At 37.5% G+C, this 24,871-nt stretch overlaps 1 protein-coding gene across 4 annotated transcripts; it reads right to left on the bottom strand.

Annotated features, from left to right (window-relative positions):
* Positions 1-241: 241 nt before the first annotated feature.
* LOC127442574 (uncharacterized) lies at positions 242-24,792 on the bottom strand. Of its 4 annotated transcripts, XM_051700712.1 has the most exons (10): positions 24,563-24,792; positions 24,369-24,442; positions 21,645-21,810; positions 21,136-21,384; positions 19,265-19,453; positions 18,473-18,994; positions 18,148-18,380; positions 16,565-17,377; positions 9,956-12,708; positions 242-2,362 (listed from the first exon to the last, which is right to left on the bottom strand). In XM_051700712.1, exon 9 carries the CDS (start codon positions 12,690-12,692, stop codon positions 9,972-9,974), a length of 2,721 nt encoding a protein of 906 aa, XP_051556672.1. In that variant the 5' UTR covers positions 12,693-12,708; positions 16,565-17,377; positions 18,148-18,380; positions 18,473-18,994; positions 19,265-19,453; positions 21,136-21,384; positions 21,645-21,810; positions 24,369-24,442; positions 24,563-24,792; the 3' UTR covers positions 242-2,362; positions 9,956-9,971. The 4 variants fall into 4 exon arrangements, with proteins under 4 accessions (XP_051556672.1, XP_051556673.1, XP_051556670.1 ...); XM_051700713.1 differs by having other exon boundaries at positions 17,856-18,380; positions 19,265-21,384; XM_051700710.1 differs by having other exon boundaries at positions 19,265-21,384.
* Positions 24,793-24,871: the final 79 nt, after the last annotated feature.

Genomic DNA, 24,871 nt, shown 5'->3' with positions numbered 1-24,871 from the left:
AAGTCATCGAGTACGGTCGGCGCCAGGCCTGATACAGGGCTCTGTTCGGTCGCTCTGTTGTTTGCTTTACTATTGTTGTCTATTAAGCAATGTCTGAGCTAGTCGATACATACAGTGCTGACACCTCAACTGGTCTGTCACTTCTGCTCATCTGCATGGTTTTGAAAGAGTCCACTTTTGGCGGTGAAATCAATAAGTAGAACGCAACAACAGTAATAAAAAAAGATACTATAAATGCACATGGATTCATAAATAGGTTTTATTTATTCTTAGTGACAAAGGCAAGCACTTAATTAGAAATATTGCACAGAATTACGATAATTGTCAGCTGCCTTGTCCTAAATAGTCTATAATGGCACTAAAAGGTAACAAAATAACCTTCTTAATACTGCATTCCAACACGATATGCACTTTCTAATGAACATAGTTTACATCATAGATCATATCTATGGTTAGCACAGCCTAAAATCATGCAACACATTTGTTTTTTTCATAGAAGTCGTATTATTAGTTTATTGTCAGTGGTTCAAGTCTCACATGCTAATATTAGTTTCTTAATTCTTGGATTTTGATTCTAGTTTATCCTGAGAAGACTTATCACTTTTATTTATTTATTTATTTTTTACAAGAAATACAGACCATGAACATAGATAAAAAAACAATTCAGAATATTTTTAGAAACTTTTTTCCCCCTCGATTTGAGTATGACAGTGATGAGAAATTGTAAGCTATCTATAAAGCTTCTGTTCAATTCAGAAAATTTGGAATTTACTATGTAATATTACCAAATTTGAAACAATTTTATTGTCAAATAGAAAATAATCTATTAATAAGAATGCCATTGCTTTATCATTGACACCACAGTGCACTGCACTACACTTAAATGTTGCAATGGTTATGGTTGATCTCATGAAAAAAGGTTGAGGCCCTGAAATATAATACAATATAATATAATAAAATTATCCTTTGGCTTACTTTTATCAAGATGGTTAACACTTTACAATAAGGTTCTATTTGTCAACATTATTTAACAACATTAGTTAACATGAACTAACAATGAACAATATTTTACAGCATTTATTAATCTTGGTTAATGTTCATTTCAACATATACTAATACATTTCTCAAATCAAAAGTTGTATATGTTAACATTAGTTAATGCATTATGAACTAACATGAACAATTGTATTTGTATTAACTAACATTAACAACGATGAATAAATGTTGTAAAAAATACATTGTGCATTATTAGTTCATGATACCTAAAGCATTAACTAATGTTAATGAATGGAACCTTATTGTAAAGTGTTTCTGCAAGATTCATCATATAATATATTCATACATAACAGATAACTGTCTGCTCACAAACATATCCACGTCTATATTTATGCAGATAACTGTCTTCTCAAAGATAGATGTATGGACAGAGGTATAGATAGCCATATAAGGGGATGTAACAGCCCCAGCTGGACTGTTGCAGTCCAAGTTGAGTTGAGTTGAAGTGGAGTATTTACAGAATAATAAAGGGGCAGAAATGCCAGAATTACATTCCAAAATGGACAAAGACGACACCACCTGCATGCCTGCTTTTTGAGGAGGCCTACTATATGTATGAATGGACCCTTTTTTTAGTAGCACTCATCAATTCTGGTCACATCAGCCAGATCAGAGGCGTTCTTTCAAGGGACTACTTTTCCTAATTTATTCACTGACAAACATTACCCGTCTCTGTCTTGAACACTAATGGCAGGACAAATGAAAATGCAAAGTTGATTCCATTGAAATGTCCCAATCCTTAAAAGAAATTGATCTTTTCCCCTCTAAACTCCAGCTTAGAGCTTTTCAAATAGTTTGTCAGATTGTTTTAATCCTGTATACAAAAATCTCCTAAAGTGTAACTTCCCACAATGTACTTTAAATTCCTTTAAGTTGAACTTCAGTTTTACAAAGTTTTCTCTGTTAGAACAATTGAACAGTTATCAGTTTATGTCTCCCTTAAACATTAATAAAGTGTTGTTGTAGTTATTGCACTAGTATGTCCTGTCATTGATCCTTGGTTTTAAAAAACACCAGCAGAAAACCTGAAATAAAAAAAATGGCAAATGAAAGCAAAACCACACAGTGAAGAGGAAAAATACTGATATGACAGGTTTCAGACAAATGTCACTTTTCCAACAAACAGATCAACAGACGTATTGTTGTTCCTGGCCCACAGTGTCGCTGAGTTGACAGTAAAACGAGCAAGCAGGTCAGAGTTCTTGAGGATGAAAGACAGACACTTTGACAGTTGGTAGAGCGTTCAGCTGCCCTGAGGTACTGCACAGTAAAATGAAATGGGTTTAAGGATCCGGAAAACCAGAATCTGTACAAGAGACATTAGAAAACATATCAGTTTCCATGTGTAAGCAGCTTTAAATAAAATATATTTCTCAAATTAATCACTAACTTCCTTAAAGGAATATTCCGGGTTCAATTCAAATGTAGCTCAATCTACAGCATCTGTGGCATAATGTTGATTACCACAAAAAAAAAAAAAAACATTTTACTCGTTTTCCTTTTCTTAAAAAATTAAAATCGAGGCTACAGTGAGACATTTACAATGGAAGTGAATGGGGCCAATTTTGGAGGGTTTAAAGGGATAGTTCACAGAAAAATGAAAATTCTCTCATACTCACCATCATGTCATCCCAGATGTGTTTGACTTTCTTTCTTCTGTTGAACTCCAATGACGATTTTTAGATCCTCACAATGCAAGTGAATGGATACCAACATTTTTAAGCTTCAAAAGCACATAAAGGCAGCATAAAAGTAATCCATACGACTCCAGTTGTTAATCCACATCTTCAGACACGATATAAGTGTAGGTTAGAAACAGATCAATATTTAAGTCCTTCAATCAGTCGTGTCTAGAAGGTAACCCCCCAGTTACATAAAGTCTTGCGAGAGCCGCATTGAATGTTCACACACTGTGATTTTGTGTTTATTTAGAGTCCTTCAGAAACCCTACACCTACCCCTAAACCTAACACTAACCATAACCCCACCACTAAATCGAACTCTAAACCAAACCTTAGTAACAGAGAAATAGACTCTCATGAGAATTAGACTGCCGGGGGGTTACCTTCTAGAATCTAGGCTGCGTTCCACTTCACTTTAAACATCCACTCGCTAACTTCCCTAAGCACTTCCCCTCGGGGAATCCCTTCCGCCATTTCTGAAGTTCCACTTCGTTAAGTGGGCAAGGGTAGTTTCTGTTGACAGACCCTCAACACCTCGATTTTGGCCAAGGAAGCGAGCCTACTCAGGTGTATGCTTCAGGCAGCTCCAAATCCCACAATGCAACTTGATTGTGGCATCACAGCACAGATCACACTAAAACTACCCCATACCCAAACAATTCTATTGTATGATGAAAGTTGGGTCAATTAAGCAGTGTGAGATTTTACAGCATAATACTTGTAGCTACATTAAACTGACTGTTACACAGCCATAGCCTATGTTCATTGTAATGTTACCATTTCGTATTTGTAAAACTTTATTAATCCTTTATAATAATTAATTCCAATAAAAATATTGGTCACACTTTATATTAGGTGGCCTTAACTACTATGTATTAATACTAAATATAAGACTACGTATTTATTGTGTAACTACAAGTTGTTCTGCAAAATTCCCACATTTGCTGCTACTGAGGTTGGTGGTGCGGGTAGGTTAAGGAGTAAGGGTAGGGTTAGGGTTAGGATTAGGGGTTAGAGTTAAGTTTTGGGGTAAGGGTTGTGTTAGGTTAGGGGTAAAGTTAACAGTGTAACTACAAATGTAATGTACTTTAAATGTAATTACAATGCAACAACATGTATGTACATAATACGTACGTTGTATAAAATGGTTAAGTACATAGTAGTTAATGCCACCAAATATAAAGTGGGTCCAAAAATATTTTTTATAAACAGACAAGATTTATACATACGCCTCTGAAATTACAACTAAACTTTACCTGAAACTGTGATTACATCGATTTCCGAAAACTTGATCTTCTCAGGTGCAAAAATCACAAAATAATTCCACAAATTGACATCAGCCTTCAACGTGCTCAAAGTGATCAAGGGCTTAGGGTGTTCCAGTTAAACCCATTGCACGGGTTCCACCAGTAGTGGGCACTCACACAACATAAGCAGTGACGTACATCTGAGTCCATGAGACGGAGGGAAGTTAGCGAGGGAAGGGGGACATTTTTGAAGTGGAACACAGCCCTACACAGCCCCTTCAATCTCCACTTTCACATTATTCTTCTTTTGTTTTTGGCAATTCACATTCTTCGTGCATACTGCCACCTACTGGGCAGGGAGGAGCATTTATAGTAAAAAAGGACTTACTTATTGATCAGTTTCTCACCCACACCTATAGCTTCAAAATCTGGGATGGCATGAGGGTGAGTACATGATGGGAGAATTTTCCTTTATGGGTGAACTATCCCTTTCAACCCTTCAAAAATTGGCCCCATTCACTTCCATTATAAGTGCCTCACTGTAACCCCAACTTTTAAAGAAAAGGAGGGACAAAGCAAAAAATGTTTTGTGGTAATCAGCATTATGCCACAAATGCTGTAGATTGAGCTTGACTTGTATTGAACCAGGAATATTTATTTAATAATCTTTTTATGAGTATTCTAGACTGCTTTGAACATCTAAAATGAAAAAAAAAAATAAATAAATAAAAATCTGTCAAATGCACTCCTATTATTGGTAACTAAACTACAATATTGTCATTGCTAACTATTTCGAGCAGTTGCATCGGATGCATTGCTATACTTCAAAACAGATCTTTGTTTTCTTTTAATTCATGCAAGCATTAACCAACTCAACAAGGGCTCACATTGCCAAAAGTGTTGTCTATTCCCTTTCCACCAGTGTCCTCAACGCAAGGCTAATTCCACCCCTCAATATTGACACAGTCCCTCATTGTGTCCTATGTCATTGGACTAAATCATCAGTAGGGTCATGCAACCAAACTAACAGTATAAGGTTTATTCCTCCAACCAGAAGAGAGAACAGAGTCCTGTTCAGCATCACCTCTCTCAATGGGCAACAGTCAAGCAGCTCTATACACATCTGCTTTTTAGCGGGTCCTGGGTTGTTGAGAACACTCCCATGAGCAAAGCCAACACAACCCCCTTCCCCTCTGGCTGCAAGCCAAACTGCGGGGGAGCAGCCGATGAGACAACTCATAAACAAGTATGAGTAGAAAATGTCCTGTTTTAATGAAAGATAATGTATGAGAAAAGACAAGCAGACCTAGACAGACTTTAAAAATGCGGCTGGTTTAAACATTCTATGCAAACTCAGATCGTGTCCTCGGAAACCATGCATAGGTTGTGAAATGTATATACTGCCCCACAGTGGTCAAATGTTATCATTACAGTGCAAAAATAACACTTATCAGTAAACCTGTCATTCTGATGAAGGTTAATTTCTGACAACATCATGCTGACCTCCACAACTCCTTAGCATGTAGATACAATATATTTAATGCATATTTGGCTGAACTGTGCCCCGCACAGTGTTGGAAGTCGCCAGTGGCTTAGAGTGAATATACGCTTTCACACTTTCCAGATGTGCAAGCAAACAGCTGTCTGTGTGTGGATCCACTGAGAGCTGAGCAGGAAATAAAAGTATGTCAATAGATCATTCACTGTTCATGTCTCACCCGTGTATCCATGACATTACCTCCCAAAACAAGCCAAGTAATATTTAAACATGATTTCCTCAGGCCACAGTCAAATGCATGTCCTGCTAATGAAGAACAGGTTCTAGACAGTACTTTTTTGTACCAATACCAATTCAAACACTGAAATAAAGCTAAATCTTTAGATAAAACAAAATCTTTTTTTATCTATTCAGTCCTTTAAGAACCAAATAAACAATGTACTCCACTGCCTCACAGTTATAAAGGAGAAAGTGTTCTCTGTCACTACATGTTGTCCTGGTTATTGCAAACAACTGTCATACCGGCCTACTTTTATTTGCTTCTTTAACTTCCAAAGCAACTCTGTTTAGAGAAGAGCAGCAGACTGAAAGGTGAAAGAAAATACAGTTTAGTCTGATTAGTAGAGTGATTTTTTGAAACTAAACAGGCAATGCATAATTCTTACTTGACACATAGGGGTATGGATGTAGCATCATTCAAACGCAATAGTTTTCAGTTGAAGATGCCATTGTAGATAATCTGTATTCACAGTCAGCCATGATTAATTTAATCCACGAGCAAAGGTGTCCAATAAAAGGGCGGTTACTGAGATTACCAATATGACTTTAGTCTTTATCTCATATGAGTGAACATGATAATACAGTATACAAATATTTCAAAATTGCAATTAATTTCTTTAGGAGTAAAACATTTTTAATATAGAAAACAAAGTGCACCTTTAAATACCATTCTTTGAGTCAAAAGGTCCAGACAGTCTTACTAAATTATTAACAAGCTATTCTACTTAAATTCCACTCCCTTTCCAGTTCCACAGTTCTGGTTTTAAATTATTAATTAGGTAAGATGCTTTTTACTGAGACACTAAAATCCTAATCACAGAAAACATCTTACAATAATAAAAACGTTAAAAAACAAACAATAAAAAGTAATGAAATTATAATAAAAACACAACACCCTCCAAAACTATTACATTACAGATTTAACTGCAGGATCAAATCAGCATCTTGACAATCTTAACATCATATAATCACTTCAACTCTCACACTGGGAGACTGCCAAAATCCTGAGAGCTTTCCCCTCTGTGTGCTGTTGCTATGGTTTTGAGATAACAGGCTGAAATACAGTATATAACGAGATAGAGATATGTAGGGAGGACCTGACCTTGAAGCTTCAAGGCTTGGCTCCCTTGGCTCTCATTAATTTAAACTAAAATTTCTCTCTCTCTCTCTCTCTCTCTCTCACACACACACACACACACACACACACACACACACACACACACAAACATAATGAGAACCTTAATTTTGCATTAGTAATTTACAAAGTAACAAATCCAGATATACAGGTGGCCTATCTTCTTCCTATTACATGTACATTTTCATATCAGTGTGTAGATAATAAGAATCAATTTAGCACAGAAGCATTTTTTTTTCTTTTTTCTTTTTTTTGATATCCTTGTCTGAGACTGCTAATAATAGCACAAATTACTAAAACTGCTGACTTCCCTCCCTTCCCCTGAAATCCTAATTACAGACTCGGCTCATCAATGCTCAATGACGCACACTCCAAACCCGTAGATCAGAGCCTTCTAGCACCGCTGCTGACCCAGCTACAGTATAACTCTCAGAAAGCCTTGAAGCCTACTGAAATGCTGTGACACAAACACAGTGGCCTTTCCCTCCCTTATGTTGTAATTAAAAGAAGATGTTTTAAAGGCCCTGATCGGCAGTAGGATAATATCTACGCTATAGTGACTGGCCGTGTTAAAGGAGACCTGAACTACAGTTTATTTGCGGTAGGATATATTCAGTTTTTTGGTGTTAAACAACATCAAATAGCATTTTTCCAATTGTTTTCTGAAACAAAACAATTAACTGCAGGTTATGTGTCTGTTAAAGTACACTGTGGCAACCGCTTCACCTCTTGCCATTGTTTATAAGTGAACTAAAGGAGAAAGTGCTTGCTGTGAGTATCTAGTACCTACAAGGCATGGTATAATTTGACAGCAGGATGAGGGACAAAATGATATGTTTCCTCTGTGGGTTTGCTTGCACTTGTGCTTCTGAAGCACCCCCATGGTCATTATTAATGACTAATAAGAAAATCTACTAGGCACTATTTCTCTTGCAGCAAGTTAACAAGAATTTGTAAAGCTATGAAGCAAGTGAATGTGGACACTTTTTGTACTCATTTGCTTCTGTATACAGATAATCTGGGGTATTAAAAGCAATGCTTCTACTGCAAAATACAGAAACCCACCAGCTGTTAAAATAAATAAGCTTTAAATAGTTTTCCTGCCAGTAATCAATATTACATTAAGAGAAAGTCTTCATTATTAACACAAGTATCACAAATATTAATTATATTCCATTAAAAACACCAAATTGGATTACATACAATAATACATTTTCCACATTGAGATGCAATTTCAGCCACTATCCCATAATTAGACCTAAGTAATTCAGTATGCTGCCTTTTTAAAAGAGACTATTTTTTTTAGAGCTTAAACTGTATGGTTGTTGATATTGTGGAGCTGGTCTTTAACATGACTAAATGTTTAAAAAAATATATTTTTTTATTTTTATCTTCTCATTAAATCCTTACTAACAGGAATTAGCAGGGCTCGATATTAACGCTTGTCTGCTTGTCCAAGACAAGTGGATTTTTGGAGGGGCAAGTGAAAGAGAATTTTACCTCCCTGACCAGACAAGCAGACTGATTAAAATATAAATAAAATAAAAAATAACCAGCTGTATTTGTGATAGCCTAGGCCTGTGTCACTTATTAGAAAGTTAATATTCTTATTCTGCTGTTGAAAGTAATCCAGAGCACATAATTTTATAATTTACAAGCGATCTAGTAACAGCTGCGCCCTGTTTGATTGACAGGTGGCATATGTGTGTGTGTGCTGAGCATGCTCACGGTAATGCGCACCTGAACGGTCAAATACATTTCAAAATACCACCAAAATGCCCATCTTGGTGAGGTATTCATGTAGACACAGAGAGTGATGTCTAAATTGAACGTAAACTGCGGAGAAAAAAGCAGATTTGTATTAAAATGTCGGACTTGTAAGAATAAATGTAAGCTAATAGACCTGCTGTCGTTTAGTGTGTCATTATAATAATCAAACAACCATAACAAGAAAATGAGAAAACACTCACTGCTCTTGACTGAGTAACTTTAGTAGCATTAAAAAGTATTAATGTATTATAATCATGCAGAAAAGACCAGTAGTAGTTTTATGTTGCATTTCATTCTGAATGTTTACTTGAATACTTGATAGCCTATTGCTGCTGCACTGAATTTACTTTGTATTTTTTGTTCTATTATTTTTAATCAATTTCTATTCAGTGCTGTTTTTTTATTGTTATTTTATTACTGACTGTTTACTGTTCTTGAATAATTACTTAAGAACTTGAAACCATTCTTCCATAATCAACAAATTAGTTAGTGTTTTTATTTGTTGTGGTTTTGAAGCTGGTATTGAGAATCATCAAATTTCACTACAGACTACTGAAATTTTGGTATTATGATAATGTATAGCCTTTATTGTATATGGTAGATCTCATTCCTTAGAAGTGTGAGCATCCCTGCTGTAAATGATGGCAATGGAGACTTTCTTTTATTTGACTACCATACTGTACGTAACATACAATAATTATCATATGACAATAGCCTCCTCCCCTACCCAGTGCAGTTTACAATATATACTTTGCCATGTTACTTGAGCATGTAACTTATATGTCCTTTCTTCTCTCCGGACAAGTAACTTTTTTACTCAGACAAGAGAATGACCAATTTGCTTGTCCGGAGGACAAGCACATGACAATGCTTAATGTCGAGCCCTGAATTAGTATTGATCCATTAATAGGTTTACTCTGTTTTACTATTTAGAAATGCTGCAAGACATCAACTGAAAAGATACAGGCTGTGTAAAATGAATCTTCCGGGTTCAATACAATTAAGCTCAATCAACAGCATTTGTGGCATAATGTTGATTACCAAAAAAAATATTTTCAACTTGTTCCTCATTTATTTATATGAGCAAAAATTGCAATTACAGTAAGGCACTTACAATGGAAGTTAATGGGGCAGATTAGGGTTTAGGGTAACAATTACAGTAAGCAGTTACAGTAAGCGCCTAACTGTAACTGCAAGTTTTGCTTCCTCTTTTTTTATAAATGAGGGATGAGTCAAAATTATTACATTACTTTACATTCCTTTAAAGCTTGAATAGAGGAATTTGGCACCTGTTTAACATGGGCTTTACTTCATTCTGAATCTGCATTCTACCTTCTCCCTCGAGAAGACAAACGACTCCTCACTATTCACGGCAGACTTCCTGTGATGGCGTAATCTATGCTTCTTTTTGGCTGGGTTTCCATCTTCCATCTTATTTAAATGGTGAATATGGTGATCCTCTCTGCAAGAAAACTCAGACAAGGTAGAGGCCATGAGAGGAAGACAAGTAGGCCTAGTACCTTGAGATGTGTCTATGTCAGTGCATGAACTGTAAGTTTCCAACACCAAACCATCTGAACCATTAGTAGTGTCAAAGCCAAGTCCCTCAGTCTCCAAAAGAGAAGGTTTATGAACATCCTCAGAGAGACTGGACATCCTCAAGCAATGTCTAGCATGCATGTGTTTCTCTGTAGTTGCCATTGGTCTTTTCTTGAGCTTTGACTTTAGGTATTTTTGTGATTGTTCTTTGTTCCTTTTAACCCTTTGTTCCTTTAGCTCAGGTTCAAGGACACCTCTTTTTTCACAGCGTAAGGGCTTTTGAGTAATGTTAATCTTTATAGAAGACAACTGACAAGCACACTGCTCAACAAGAGAAGCTATGCTGATATCACTTTCTATCCCGCAGGTGCTGGCTGGTGATAGAAGATCTCTAGTTACTGGCTGTGGAATTAGTGTCTTGGACTGAGGAAGGCTGGCACAGGCCCACAGGTCTGAAGTCTTGATGTGCTCTATGAGGGACATACAAGAACGGCACAGGTACAGATCTTTATCTCCAGTTCTTAGGGAGCTCCTGCAAGATTCACAAAGAGATTCCTTGTTTATGGCCAGCACAAACAAAGATCTTGTGCCAGAGCCAGGTGAGCTTACCACAGGAGACCGCAAATCACCACTTGGGGTCATTTGGGAGTCGATATTGAATATTCTGAAACACACACCACTCGTTGGGGTTTTGGGTAGGCTCTCTGGAGAAGCCAAGTTTGACATCACTGTGTTAACGTCAAATTGTGAGGGAAAATCTATTAAGGGAACAACAAAGCCTTGCTGGGTTGAGTCTTTCTCTGTGACATTAAGCATATCTTCTCTACTATTACCAGTTCTTGGAGGGACTCTTCTTGATGGTTTTCTAACCCCCGCTGACTGGGTTTTGTATCTCAGACATACATCGCCTGTGTCCGCACTGCTAGTTTGTGAAGACCTCAGTTCCGCTGGGTCGCTTTTGTCTGTCCTCTGTTTCAGCCAGTTAACTATACCCATAGCCAGAGATATCTCTGTGTCACAAAGCTTTAGTAAACAATCCTTCCCCATCCATTTACTCTGCACAAGCTCTTGGCCAATGAAGTCTCTAGCAAAAGGTGGGGCAAGATTCTCCTCTGCTCCAACATGGAAGCTGTACATGGATAATGGAAGGTCACTGCATTGGCCAACAATGCTGTCTGTAAGATCTATCTCATGATCAAAGATAGGGGTTATCTCTGCATCACTGGGGTCATAGAACAGCTCGTAAAGAGCATCTCCGCTGCAAGTGTCCCTAGGGAACTTGTTGGAATGATCTGGGGTGAGAGAACCTTTGCTGTGGTCCTCAAAACCAGGAGAAACATAATCACAGTAGCCCTCATCACTAAAGTTCTCTTGGTTGTCACTTTTTGGGGTTATCAGGTCAGTATTCGGTTCCCCAATCTGTGACTCTACAGGTCTGGGTGGATTTGTTGTGACATTTCCAGGCTTAGTTGTGGAAGGAGATTTTGCAATAGGTGTTGTGGTTTCTGTTGCATTTCCTGATGATCTTGAACTTTGTCCAAAGAGTATATTTCTGTTTAGGGTTTCCCACACTCCAAACATGTCCAGGAGGTGAGCTGGTGAGGCAAGACACTCTTTACCTCCCTGGAAGCCTGCAGCAGTAGGACTTTGTCTCTGAGGTTCACATGTAGCTTTGTCATGATCAGGGGATATAAGACATTCCTCATCAGCAAATATCTCTCCACAACCAGCCTGAGATCCAAAGCTTTTTAATGAGGCAGCATCCTCACAAACATCAGCTGAATATTCACCTGATGAATCTGAGAATGTCTCGCTGAGTTCACGATCATACCTGCTCCCTGCAGAGGCACGTTCTCTGTGCTTAAAATACTTCTTCGTCCGTATCAATTTTGGTACATTTTCACTTTCAACCCCACACGGTGTACCTGGTGACATAGCTTTCTCATCCTTATGTCTTTTATGAACGAACAAGTCTTTAATAGTCTTTCTAGGCTTCCTTAGGGAGATCCTCTTTTTAGGAATAGATTTTGCTATGCAGGGCACAAAGGGCACTTGAGGTGTTAGATTACGGTAATCAATGATTTCATGACTGCTGCCAGATGTTTCTCGATTCTCGTGAAGCAGCCGTAGAGGCGCCTCAAATCCTGAAAAGCTGACACTGGTCACAAGCTTATGGTGATGGCGCTGGTTGGTCCCATCTTTGTATCCAGGGCTCTCAGTCTGCTGCAACCCATGCATTCTGCTCCTTTTAACAGAGCTGCGGAGATGTCCATTGCCTTCTGAGAGAGTGTCACTAAACCCTGAAGAGAGTGTCTTAAGAATGTCTGGCATAGGCAGTGAGCATGGGCTTTCACTGGTACTTACATATCCAGTATTTGGGGAGTTGTGAGGTTTGTGTCCTTCAGTGTATTTTCTTTGGCCATGTGCTGCATTTTTATCTGAACACTTACTGTCATCCGAAGAATCTTCGCTTTTTGATAGATCCATTTTTTCATATACATAACTGTTGATAGAGACAAATACAAATATAAAAGGATGTATATTTATTTACTCATAAACCAGGTACAGTGCATCCGGAAAGTGTTCACAGCGCTTCACTTTTCCACATTTTGTTATGTTACAGCCTTATACCAAAATGGATTAAATTCATTATTTTCCTCAAAATTATACAAACAATACCCCATAATGACAACGTGAAAGAAGTTTGTTTGAAATCTTTGCAAATTTACTAAAAATAAAAAACGAAAAAAAAACACATGTACATAAGTATTCACAGCCTTTGCCATGACACTCAAAATTTAGCTCAGGTGCATCCTGTTTCCACTGATCATCCTTGAGATGTTTCTACAACTTGATTGGAGTCCACCTGTGGTAAATTCAGTTGATTGGACATGATCTGGAAAGGCACACACCTGTATATATACGGTCCCACAGTTAACAGTGCATGTCAGAGTACAAACCAAGCCATGAAGTCCAAGGAATTGTCTGTAGACCTCCGAGACAGGATTGTATCAAGGCACAGATTTGGGGAAGGGTACAGAAAAATGTATGCAGCATTGAAGGTTCCAATGAGCACAGTGGCCTCCATCATCCGTAAATGGAAGAAGTTTGGAACCACCAGGACTCTTCCTAGAGCTGGCCGCCCGGCCAAACTGAGCGATCGGGGGAGAAGGGCCTTAGTCAGGGAGGTGACCATGAACCCAATGGTCACTCTGACAGAGCTCCAGCGTCTCTCTGTGGAGAGAGGAGAACCTTCCAGAAGAACAACCATCTCTGCAGCACTCCACCAATCAGGCCTGTATGGTAGAGTGGCCAGACGGAAGCCACTCCTCAGAAAAAGGCACATGACAGCCCACCTGGACTTTGCCAAGTCACCTGAAGGACTCTCAGACCATGAGAAACAAAGATTGAACTCTTTGGCCTGAATGGCAAGCGTCATGTCTGGAGGAAACCAGGCACCGCTCATCACCTGGCCAATACCATCCCTACAGTGAAGCATGGTAGTGGCAGCATCATGCTGTGGGGATATTTTTCAGCGGCAGGAACTGGGAGACTAGTCAGGATCGAGGGAAAGATGAATGCAGAGACATCCATGATGAAAACCTGCTCCAGAGCGCTCTGGACCTCAGACTGGGGCGAAGGTTCATCTTCCAACAGGACAACGACCCTAAGCACACAGCCAAGATAACAAAGTAGTGGCTACGGGACAACTCTGTGAATGTCCTTGAGCGGCCCAGCCAGAGCCCAGACTTGAACCCGATTGAACATCTCTGGAGAGATCTGAAAATGGCTGTGCACCGACGCTCCCCATCCAACCTGATGGAGCTTGAGAAGTCCTGCAAAGAAGAATGGGAGAAACTGCCCAAAAATAGGTGTGCCAAGCTTGTAGCGTCATACTCAAAAAGACTTGAGGCTGTAATTGGTGCCAAAGGTGCTTCAACAAAGTATTGAGCAAAGGCTGTTAATACTTATGTACATGTTATTCTTTTTTTTTTTTCGTTTTTTAATTTTAATAAATTTGCAAAGATTTCAAACAAACTTCTTTCACATTGTCATTATGGGGTATTGTTTGTAGAATTGAGGAAAATAATGAATTTAATCCATTTTGGAATAAGGCTGTAACATAACAAAATGTGGAAAAAGTGAAGCGCTGTGAATACTTTTCGGATGCACTGTATTTTAGACTTATGTTAATGTGTGCTTAAATCATAAATGCAACTACTATCTCAACCTCAGAATTTATCACTAACATTTTAACAAGATCAAAAAGATTTTATAAAACATGTAATTTTAAGCATACGCTCCGAGCTCCTCTGTGATTTTCTCTGTGCCTGAGAAAAACAGTGTGATCGTTTTACTTCATGAAAAATTTGGACGTTTTAAGTATTTTTATATTTTTATTTTAAAGATGTTCAGTAGGCTTACTTTTATTTTACATGATGATGCCTTTGAATTTAAACTTATATAGAATTTTTATAATATTCTAACTGGTTCAAATTTAACAAGAATTACAAATGCTGCTAGTTGCTACCAGATTTTAAATTGACTGTGAATTTGGGGTCAATTGTAACACTAGTTATGAAATAAATAAAAATGTTATAGCTTCTACATCTTACAAATCCATTATGAACATTACTTCATTAAATAATACAGTTGAAGACAAATATTTAGTAAAACAGATAAAAACAAATTTCAAATAATTATAATGTAGGGTTCCATTTAGACTTTTGCTTTACATTCTTGACAGCTAAAACAATAAGTACCAAATGGAGGCAAAAACTATTATGGGTCAAATGCATGATGCATATATACAGTATGTATTTCCTCTAAAATGTGTGTAATACTTTAATTTTCCAATCTTTTTAGGTATAGGTCATTTTTTCACTTTTAAAAAGTTAAAATGTGGTGCGACCATTCACCAGTAACTTCTCTTTTGAAAATTTATTTAAAATCACACACACAAAAAAATACTGAACTTTAATGTTATCATATTTGGCATAATGACCAGATGAATTATAACTGAATTATATAAATTAATTAAATATATGATGTCCATTGTTATAATGGACTGTTATAAAATGTTTCACGAAAGAACGAGTTTTTTTTTTCTATTTATAGCGAAGTACTTTATTTTGTTTCATGATTGTGCTGTTGTCTTTTTTAACCATATTTAATGTCATGCAGTCTGTCATCATTTGATGCAACCATACATCATGTGATGTAACCAGTTATGGCAGTAAAAATATTTAATTCAAAACTAGATATTTAATTTCTGCTTATGATTAATCAGTGAACATTAATCATTAATACAATAAGCTAAAATACACAGTTTTCTTATCCTTTTCCCATAAATTGTAAGGGGTTTAAATAAAAAATGAATCTGTAAATTTCACAAACACCTAAAGGATACTGTGCTGAAATGATATGACAAAAACACTCACTGTACAGCTTGTTCAAATATTATGCATGTTAATATAACATTGTTTAATAAATATTAAGTCACACCACATGACATTTATTAGGGTCAAGACATTACTCAACCCACAAATTTAATTCCAAGTTTAACACAGAGTACAAAACTGTTCAAATATTTAATATGCAATTTCTTCATATTTTTAGTAAAACCATTTAAAAATTCAACCCTTATATTATTACATGGTTGTGGTTGCCACACCTTTTCCATCATGATTACTTGATATGAATTGTTTTTTAATAGAGAGCAAACATTTAAAGCTAAACAACTAGAAAATGATATAATAATTTCCATGACTTTCCCAGACATGGAAATCATTTAAAAAACTTGTTACCTGATATTTCCAGGTTTTACATTGCAGTGGGAACCCTACTTATTGTTAGTACATTTGTAGTAGTGGGTGATGAAAGTAAAATGTTACAAATGCCCACGATATTTTGCTTCTTGGAATAGTGAAATAGTCAGCTGTCTCATCGAGTTGAAACTGAGGCATATTCGTTACAATTAAAATGATTTAACTGTTACAGATTTCTGATTACACAAGGGCTGTACAGCGTATAAAATGGGTCACAGATATTTGGCTGACATGACAGAATACAAATGGTATAAGGGAAGAAAGAAAAAAAGAGGTAATACGGTAATGCATCGAACACCACGACGAAAATTCTTAATCCCGCGCAAAACCTAAAACCTTATGAAAACGTGCAAAATCCCTTCATATATGTGCAATGACGTTACATGTTTAGCCGTTTGCCTCAGGCTTGCATTTCGACGTTCGACTATATTTTAGCAACGTACACCTCCTAATAAACATTTTATTCGCAAAAAAAGACATTAGAATACGTCTAATAAATGGATCAAACTGACACGTCATTTTAATACATACCTGCATCAGAATGTTTGGCGGGAGCTGGTGGTCTTCACGCGCGTGACAAGGTGGGAACTCTGGCTGTCAGAGCGCGTGTGAAGATAATTACGACAACCAATCAGAAACCAGGAGAACCTTCATAACAGACAGCATGACCAGTCAACTGCATTTATATGCCAGAAGCGCTGACAATTTCTACTATGAGGATATTAAGGGCTTTCAAAAAATATCCTTGTGAAATATACAAAGACTCCAGCTCACACTGAGGAGAAAACTGCATAAAATCTGAATCAGAAAAAAATCTCCACCATAGTTTTATAAAGACAATACCAGAGCACATTTTAATTAATATTACCACTTTAAAAATGCACATTTAGTTGTGAGATAAGGAATGTTTTTTTGTTTTTTTTTTTGTGACAAATAAACAATCTCTAGTTCTGAGATTTTTTCCCCCTGGGAACAACATCAATACAAACTGTATTAAGAGTATTTCATTATTAAATATGAAAACACGAATGAAATGTAATCTTTTGAGGAACATAGTAATGAACACTGATATAAACATAACAGAATCTGAACAAATGAGGGAAAGTACAGATCCGAACAAAAAGCTTATGTTCAAGTTTGTTCTAAATCTTTTAAGTGCAATCACGTTCATCACAGATAAGGACCCCATCCAAGGTACATCAGGCACAAGAGGTTATCATCTGTGGCTTCTTGAATGAGGTAGTGTACATGGTCCTCAATGGACAGAGGCAAACCCATCACTTTATTCCTGTTCTTGATCACTCCCTGAAGTCGCTGCTCTATGTCCAAAACATGGGTCTTAGCCTAGAAAGGAACAAAGATTAAATTATAGCTTAGAGCTCATATTGCAAGTAAAGAGGTGGCCCTTACAGTCCACAAGGCAAGGGTATTCTTACTATGTTGCATTAATAGCATCAGAGTGCTTTGAAATTATGGCAGTCAAAAGTGTTGTGTGTTTATGTATAATTTAAGGCCACTTAGCTAAATATACAAGCATTTAAAAGTAATAGATGAGCACTGCCATTTAAGCTAAAGTACCGTCTCATTGAGGATATCTCCAGATCCATTAACTTGATTCATGGAGGAACCCTTGACAGGTTTACTCCACTCAACCAAAGGATCATGCAGGAATGTTTTTAAAACATGTTTCTTTGATTGCTCTGTTTGTTTTTAAAGGGATAGTTCAACCAAAATACCCTCATGCCATGTGAAAGTGAAAGTGGAGATTTATAGTAAAAAAAAAAAAAAAAAAAGGACTTAAAGGGAAATGTTTCTCACTCACACTTATCATATTGCTTCTGAAGACATGGATTAAGCCACTGGAGTCGTATGAATTACTTTATGCAGCCTTTATGTGCTTTTTGGAACTTAAAAATGTTGGACCTTGTTGACTTGCATTGTAATAACCAACAGAGCTGAGAAATTCTTCTAAAAATCTTCGTTTGTGCTCGGCATGGGTGTGAGTAAACAATTAGAGAATTTTCATTTTTGGGTCAACTATCCCTTTAAACAGTTTATATCAGAGAAAAGTTCCTTGAGACTTGATAGTCGTAGTTGTAGCCAAGGTCTCTGACCTTTGATACAGCAGTCATCATCCACATAGCTTGCTGAGGGTAAGCCAAGAAAACTTTGGCCACTATTTCCATCAGAACAGCAAAGACCTCATTGTTGGAGTGGCAAATTCATGAGATCAGCTGTGAAAAGGCTGTGAGGAACTAGTAGGGTGAGAGGTTGCTGGTGTGCTCGCTAATAACAGAATTGATCTTGGTAAGTTCTGCACACATCTGGGCTCGGTCTGAGCAACCCACTAAAACAGAATGAAGAAATTGGTTAGCTGTTCTATTTTAGTGCAGTTAATCATCTCGGATTTGGGGAAACAAGTCTATTCTCATGCCTTACCTTTTTCGAACTCAAACTTTGGCTCCAAAGGTGAGCATCCTAGGCATGTCCTGATAGATGTACTGATTACTAAACTGCAAGGCTCTATTAGTTGTCTGATATACCTTATAAGTTTTCATAATAGCATTGCTCTCAAAAGTTGGCTGTCTCCTCTATGTATCTGCCCACCAGCAGCATGGTATTCCCTTTTATCTGGATCCTCTTGGGGTCAGTGAGTGGCTGGTCATCAGGAAAACATTGCTGCACACCTTTCTGCAGGATTATCAGAGCCTGATGTACGTCACCCTGCAGCAAAAACAGCAAGCAACACTTTCGGTTATGGAGTTAAGCCTAGTTGAACATATTTAGTCAAACTGTTATACAATAGACCAGAGCCACTTGGCTTTCTCGATGAAGAGTTCAGAGAGATGGGAGTTCTCAGCATTGAGCAGGACGTTGAAAGGTGTCTGGTGGTGGCCAGATCTCCTGGCCACATGAGCACAATGCAGCCAACACTCCCCAACCTGCTCCTCACATAAAGACCTGCAAAGACGTCTTCATTAGAATAACAAACTTACTCTAAAGTCTAAGTATTTAACTTTTTAGTTATTTGCTATGTAAAAAAAAATATAAAGAAAATTTATTCAGAATAATTCAGAAATACAGACAATACACTGAGAACACAAAAGCCAGATTCAGTGAATGCACACACAGAAACTAGCTAATTTCTTTGTTTTTTCACACAAACATTCTGTGCATTCTACTGAAATGGGCAAATGAATAGAATAATCTACCTAAGTAACATGCTCTTACCCCTTGCTAAGGTTGAGCAGAGCTCTTCACAGAGCTAGGACTAGCTCCTTGGCCCTGAATGAGTTCTGGGTCATGAGTAGGCAGGCTTCCCATTTGAGTTTGGCCTCAGGCTTTTTGGCTACTCCAGCTTCTGTGCTTTCTTTCTGCTGCTCAGTGAAGGCATGCTCCAACTCACACAGCATGTGCAGCCTTACACACAACATTAGTAAAGCAGTGCTGTTGTGAAATCCCAGAAAGTATTTAATATAATAATCAAGTCACACAGTAGATGGATGCACACAGTCAGATTGACAACTGAAGAAATTTTATGCAGAGATATTTTCTTAAACAGCTCTTAAAGAATTAGTTCACCTAAAAATGAAAATTCAGTCATTGTTTACTCACCCCTGTGTTGTTATAAACCTATATGACTTTCTTTTTCTTAACACAAAGGGAGAAATTGTGAAAAAAATGTTGTGCTCAGTAATGTCATACAATGGAATTTTATGTTAACTACATCTTCAAGCTTCAAAAGGATGCAAAAGTTTAATTAGAAAACTAATTAATTATTCCATGAGACTCATGATTGTTATGAAAGGATACGATAAGGGTTGGTGAGAAACAAACTGAAATCCCATACATTATTTAGTGAAAAAGTTCACTGACCGTTGACCTCCTGTGTCATGATAGGGCACAAGAGCAACAGTTCACGCAGCCCCCTTGCGACGTTGGGGCATTCAAGCGAAAATCAGTTTTGTTTGACCCTTTAATGGGGTCTTTAGTTGGGGTTTTCAAGCGATGTGGGCAGGTGGGCTTCATTACATTTATCTATGATTGGGAAGGTTAATGTTATTAAAATTATTTGTATTCCAAAATTCAACTACCTGCTACAGTCTCTCCATATAGATGTCCCCCTCTCTTATTTCAAGCAATTTGATAGCATAGCAAAGTCCTTCATTTGGAATGGTAAACGTCCCAGATTACATTTCAGTAAATTGCATAGGCTGATTGACAAAGGTGGGCTAGGTCTAACCAAGATTTTGGGGGGGTTTATAAATGGTTATAAATTGATTCCGTATGTATAATTCTGTTTGTTAAATCTATTCTTGTCTTTGTTGGAATCAATAAAACATTTTTATAATATTATGAAGCTTGAGACCATGGAAGTAGGCCTAATATGGCACCGAACTAGGCTACTCTGCAAGTTAACATAAGTGTTTATTGAAGCATTTATTTTCTTGTTTTACTTTTTTACTTACGATTTGAGAATGTGAACTAGCTAAATCTTTTGACTTCAAAAATATTATTTTACGCACTATTGTTAACAGCCAGATATGTTCTTTGCAATAAACAATAGATAAAACACAGTGCTGATTGGTTTATAGCGATTTGTTGCGCCCTCTTGTGGACGTAAGAGACATAACAATTTAAAAATCAGAAGTCTTGTAGATTTCCCCCTACCTGAAATAATCTCTTTAAAATTCAAATATAATTCAAATTTTTATAATATTTAAGTAAAAAATTCGAATTTAGTTTCTCAGCCCTATTGACAGCCCTTGTGGAGAGCAAATTTTTAAGTGAATAAGAATTCAAATTTCTGTCTGTTTCTTACATAAAGCTATTGTATGAGTTCACAAGACTTGGAATACAGCGCACAAGTCATATTGACCAATTTTCTTATCTTTTTATGGTGCTTTATTGTCATTTGTGGAGCTCAACAGATCATGTTCCTATTCACTGTCACTGTACGGAAAAAAGCAGCCAGGACATTCTGCTAAATTTTTCCTTTTGTGTTCCATGGAAGAAAGTGACAGGGGTATGGAATGACCAGAGGGTTAAAAAAATTATGATAGAATATTAATTTTGAAGTGAACTGTTCTTTAAGTCATTACCTCCTGCTGTCCCTGAGTTCCAGTGGTCTGAATCAGAGCTTTGCAAATTGCTGTGACTCTCTCTTTTCGGATCTGCACCGCACACTCGTATCCAGGGGGAACAAACTCCAGGATGAAACAGAAGACATCACATGGTGTAGCCTTCACCTCCAGCTGCTCAAGAGTCTCACCGACCACCAGTTTCTCAAGCCTCTCCATCAGCATGTTTAGGTGAACTCTCTGAAACTTGCCATGAGCACCTTGCTCTGGCTGGAAAACAAATTGGAAAAGACTCTGGAATTCCCTAGCATAGACACTGAGATCTGACACCTCAGAGGCACTCCAGCAGAAATAAATAAACAGAGAAAAATGGCTGTGAATGGTCTTCAGGGAAACCTCCCAGAGTCACAATGCAAGTTAAAAACACCATCGACACTGCTTTGACAAGTAGTATCCCAAAGATGCCCAATTCTCTTAGAAAAATTATGCGTTGCAGAACATCTGTCAGAACTGTTAATGAAGTTACTAACCACGCCTGTGCCGAGGCACTTGAGGACAGCTGAAGGATGGTCGGGGTCAGGTAAACAGCAGCTTCTGTAGAAGCGATGGAGAAGCATTCCACCACCACTGGCCATTGGGGAGATGGTCTGAGCATGAGATTCTTATGCACTAGATCTTGCATTAAACGTATCAGCTCTGTGGAAAACAGACCAAATATTGCTGGTGACTGAAGCTGTCAGTCCACAACATTCTGCTTAAAAGGATAGTTTACTAAAAAATGAAAATTCTCTCATCATTTACTCACCTTCATGCCATCCCAGATGTGTATGACTTTCTTTCTTCTGCTGAACACTAACAAAGATTTTTAGAAGAATATTTCAGATCTGTAGGTCCTTACAATGCAAGTGAATGGTGACCAAAATTTTGAAATTACAAAATCACATAAAGGCAACATAAAAGTAATCCATAAGATTCCAGTGGTTAAATCCATGTCTTCAGAAGCGATATGATAGGTGTGGGTGAGAAACAGATCAATATTTAAGAAATGTTTACTATAAATCTCCACTATTACATTCTTATTCTTTTGCTTTTAGTAATTTGCATTCTTCGTGCATAACACCTACTGGGCAGTGAGGAGAATTTAATGTAAAAACTGACTTAAATATTTATCTGTTTCTCACCCCCATCTATCATATCCATTCTGAAGACATGGATTTAACCACTGGAGTCTTCTGGATTACTTTTATGCTGACTTTATGTTCCTTTGGAGCTTCAAAATGTTGGTCACCATTCACTTGTATTGTAAGGACCTGCAGAGCTGAAATATTCTTCTAAAAATCTTAATTTGTGTTCTACTGAAGAAAGAAAGTCAGACACATCTAGGATGGCATGAGTGTGAGTAAATGATGAAAGCATTTTCATTTTCTGATTGTCAGGTGAACAGTTCCTTTAAAATAAACAGGTTAAATCAAATCAGCCTACTAGTACAGCTGTTCTCTGTGTTTTAGAAGTTATCAGAAAGACACGGTGGGTGTATGAACATAAATGAAGAGGATTTAATGATGTGCTGCACAGAGTCCAGTAGCATGACACACACTGGTTCAGAACTGGTCTTCTTGCACAACTCCAGAGCAACTACAATGTGGGAAAGATTAGTATAACTGTATCTTAGGCAAAAGACTACAGAAACCTGACTAAAAAAAAACAAAGAAGTTCAAAAGTCGAGAGACAGCAGGCTCAAATCGCGGCAGCGGCATCTAGCAGCGGCACTTCCGGTGTCATGCTCAGATGCCACTGACTTTATGGCATGTGCTGTTGTATGTGGCTGGTGCCACTGAATTTAAACGGCATGTGCCGCTGTTTATGAATGATGCCAGTGAATTTCTACAGCAAATGCTGCTGGTTATGAATGATGCCAGTGAATTTCTACAGCAAATGCTGCTGGTTATGAATGATGCCAGTGAATTTACGAGGCAGATGCCGCTGTTTATGAATGATGCCAGTGAATTTACACGGCATCTTCTCTTGGACTGTTTAAAGGCTCGCTCACCTCTGGCCACTGTCCTTCTAACCAATTCATGTCCGTAACAGAAACATCTTTGCTCACAATAAGGGACTATCCTACTGATTTTATGAATGTTAACATTTTTTTTCAAAATGAGCAGGTGGTAATACAGAAAGGATGTTTGTTTAGTTTAGTTACTCAATAGCCTATTAAGACTTTGTTTGCTTTGTGCAGTATTCCCAGTGATGAGAGAATAACGTCTGTGATTCGTTAATTTTAAGAACTCACTGTAAGGGACTATCAAGCAATTATGATAAAAATGTTAGGCCTAACAGTAGTATTTTAATTGTATCATACCTATAATGCAATATGATCATATTAAAAAGGCTTTTTCTATTGGCATACTTAGTATTATTTTATAAGAAGTTTTTATTGCTATTATTTACAGGATGAGGTTCCTAAAAGCAGGTACAAAATATTACAAACATCTTCATTACCACAAACAATTCGAGGAGAGCTACTTTTTTTCCAAGAATATTTGTCCTAAAATTTGATTTGCTGTTCATAGGTTACATTACGATTCAAATGCATTCAAAATTCACCAGAATGCAGTTAATGTATAGTAATTTACAGTAAAATATAAGAAGGTAATAAATAGGACAGTGAAAGTATAAAAACAATAAAAAAGCATTTTGAAAAAATGTTAACATTCATAAAATCAGTAGGATAGTCCCTTATTGTGAGCAAAGATGTTTCTGTTACGGACATGAATTGGTTAGAAGGACAGTGGCCAGAGGTGAACGAGCCTTTAAACAGTCCAAGAGAAGATGCCGTGTAAATTCAGTGGCATCGTTCATATACAGCGGCATTTGCTGTAGAAATTCACTGGCATCATTCATAACCAGCAGCATTTGCTGTAGAAATTCACTGGCATCATTCATAACCAGCAGCATTTGCTGTAGAAATTCACTGGCATCATTCATAAACAGCGGCACATGCCGTTTAAATTCAGTGGCACCAGCCACATACTGCGGCACATGCCGTAAAGTCAGTGGCATCTGAGCATGACACCGGAAGTGCCGCTGCCGCGATTTGAGCCTGCCCTTACTGCAAAAGTCTGAGACAAAACTGAAGCATTTTCAATTGTCGTCCAAAATTAATTTAGGCACCACTGCATTTGCTTTAAACTTTATTATACTAAAAGTGGTAACACACAAGTAGACCAACCAAATGCAAGCTGCAATCTTACCGACATCAACACAGATGTATTCTGTCAATGAACTGACACAGGATCTGACGAGGTTTCTGCACAGCCTGGTTGCACTGGAAAAGACAAAAGTGGGTTATTACTGACGTGAATTTGAATATTAAGGACATGTTAATAAACTACTGACGTTATATAACAGAAGAATGTCCAGCACTGTTAGCAGCCATTGATGTTACCTGGCTAGTTCTTGCAAAGCAGGAATCATTGCTGTCATCTCCAGTCCCTGCTCCATCTTTACTAGGCAAATGAGGTTTTAATGTATACAAACAAAAACAAAAATGTCGTTTAGGCCGAGTTGGCCTCATAAAACATTTACACAAATAAACTAGTCTATCTTCTCTCACATTCAAAACTATTTTCGCTCTTTTGAGCTCATATACGGCAAGCGAACTGGGCAGTTGGTTTGCATTTGCGAAAAGAGAGTTTGTGACGTGCAGTCGCGTAGGCCTATCAGCGCTCTGCAAATTGAACGTTACCATAGCAAT

This window comes from Myxocyprinus asiaticus, chromosome 6 (genome assembly GCF_019703515.2).
Source record: "Myxocyprinus asiaticus isolate MX2 ecotype Aquarium Trade chromosome 6, UBuf_Myxa_2, whole genome shotgun sequence".
NCBI classification, from domain to species: domain Eukaryota; kingdom Metazoa; phylum Chordata; class Actinopteri; order Cypriniformes; family Catostomidae; genus Myxocyprinus; species Myxocyprinus asiaticus.
Note: the sequence above shows the minus strand (reverse complement) of the source record. Positions and strands in the feature narration are given on the sequence as shown.

What these genes read in the sequence shown, in the direction of transcription:
- LOC127442574 (XM_051700713.1), bottom strand. Translation starts at nt 12,692, where the DNA reads ATGGATCTATCAAAAAGCGAAGATTCTTCGGATGACAGTAAGTGTTCA.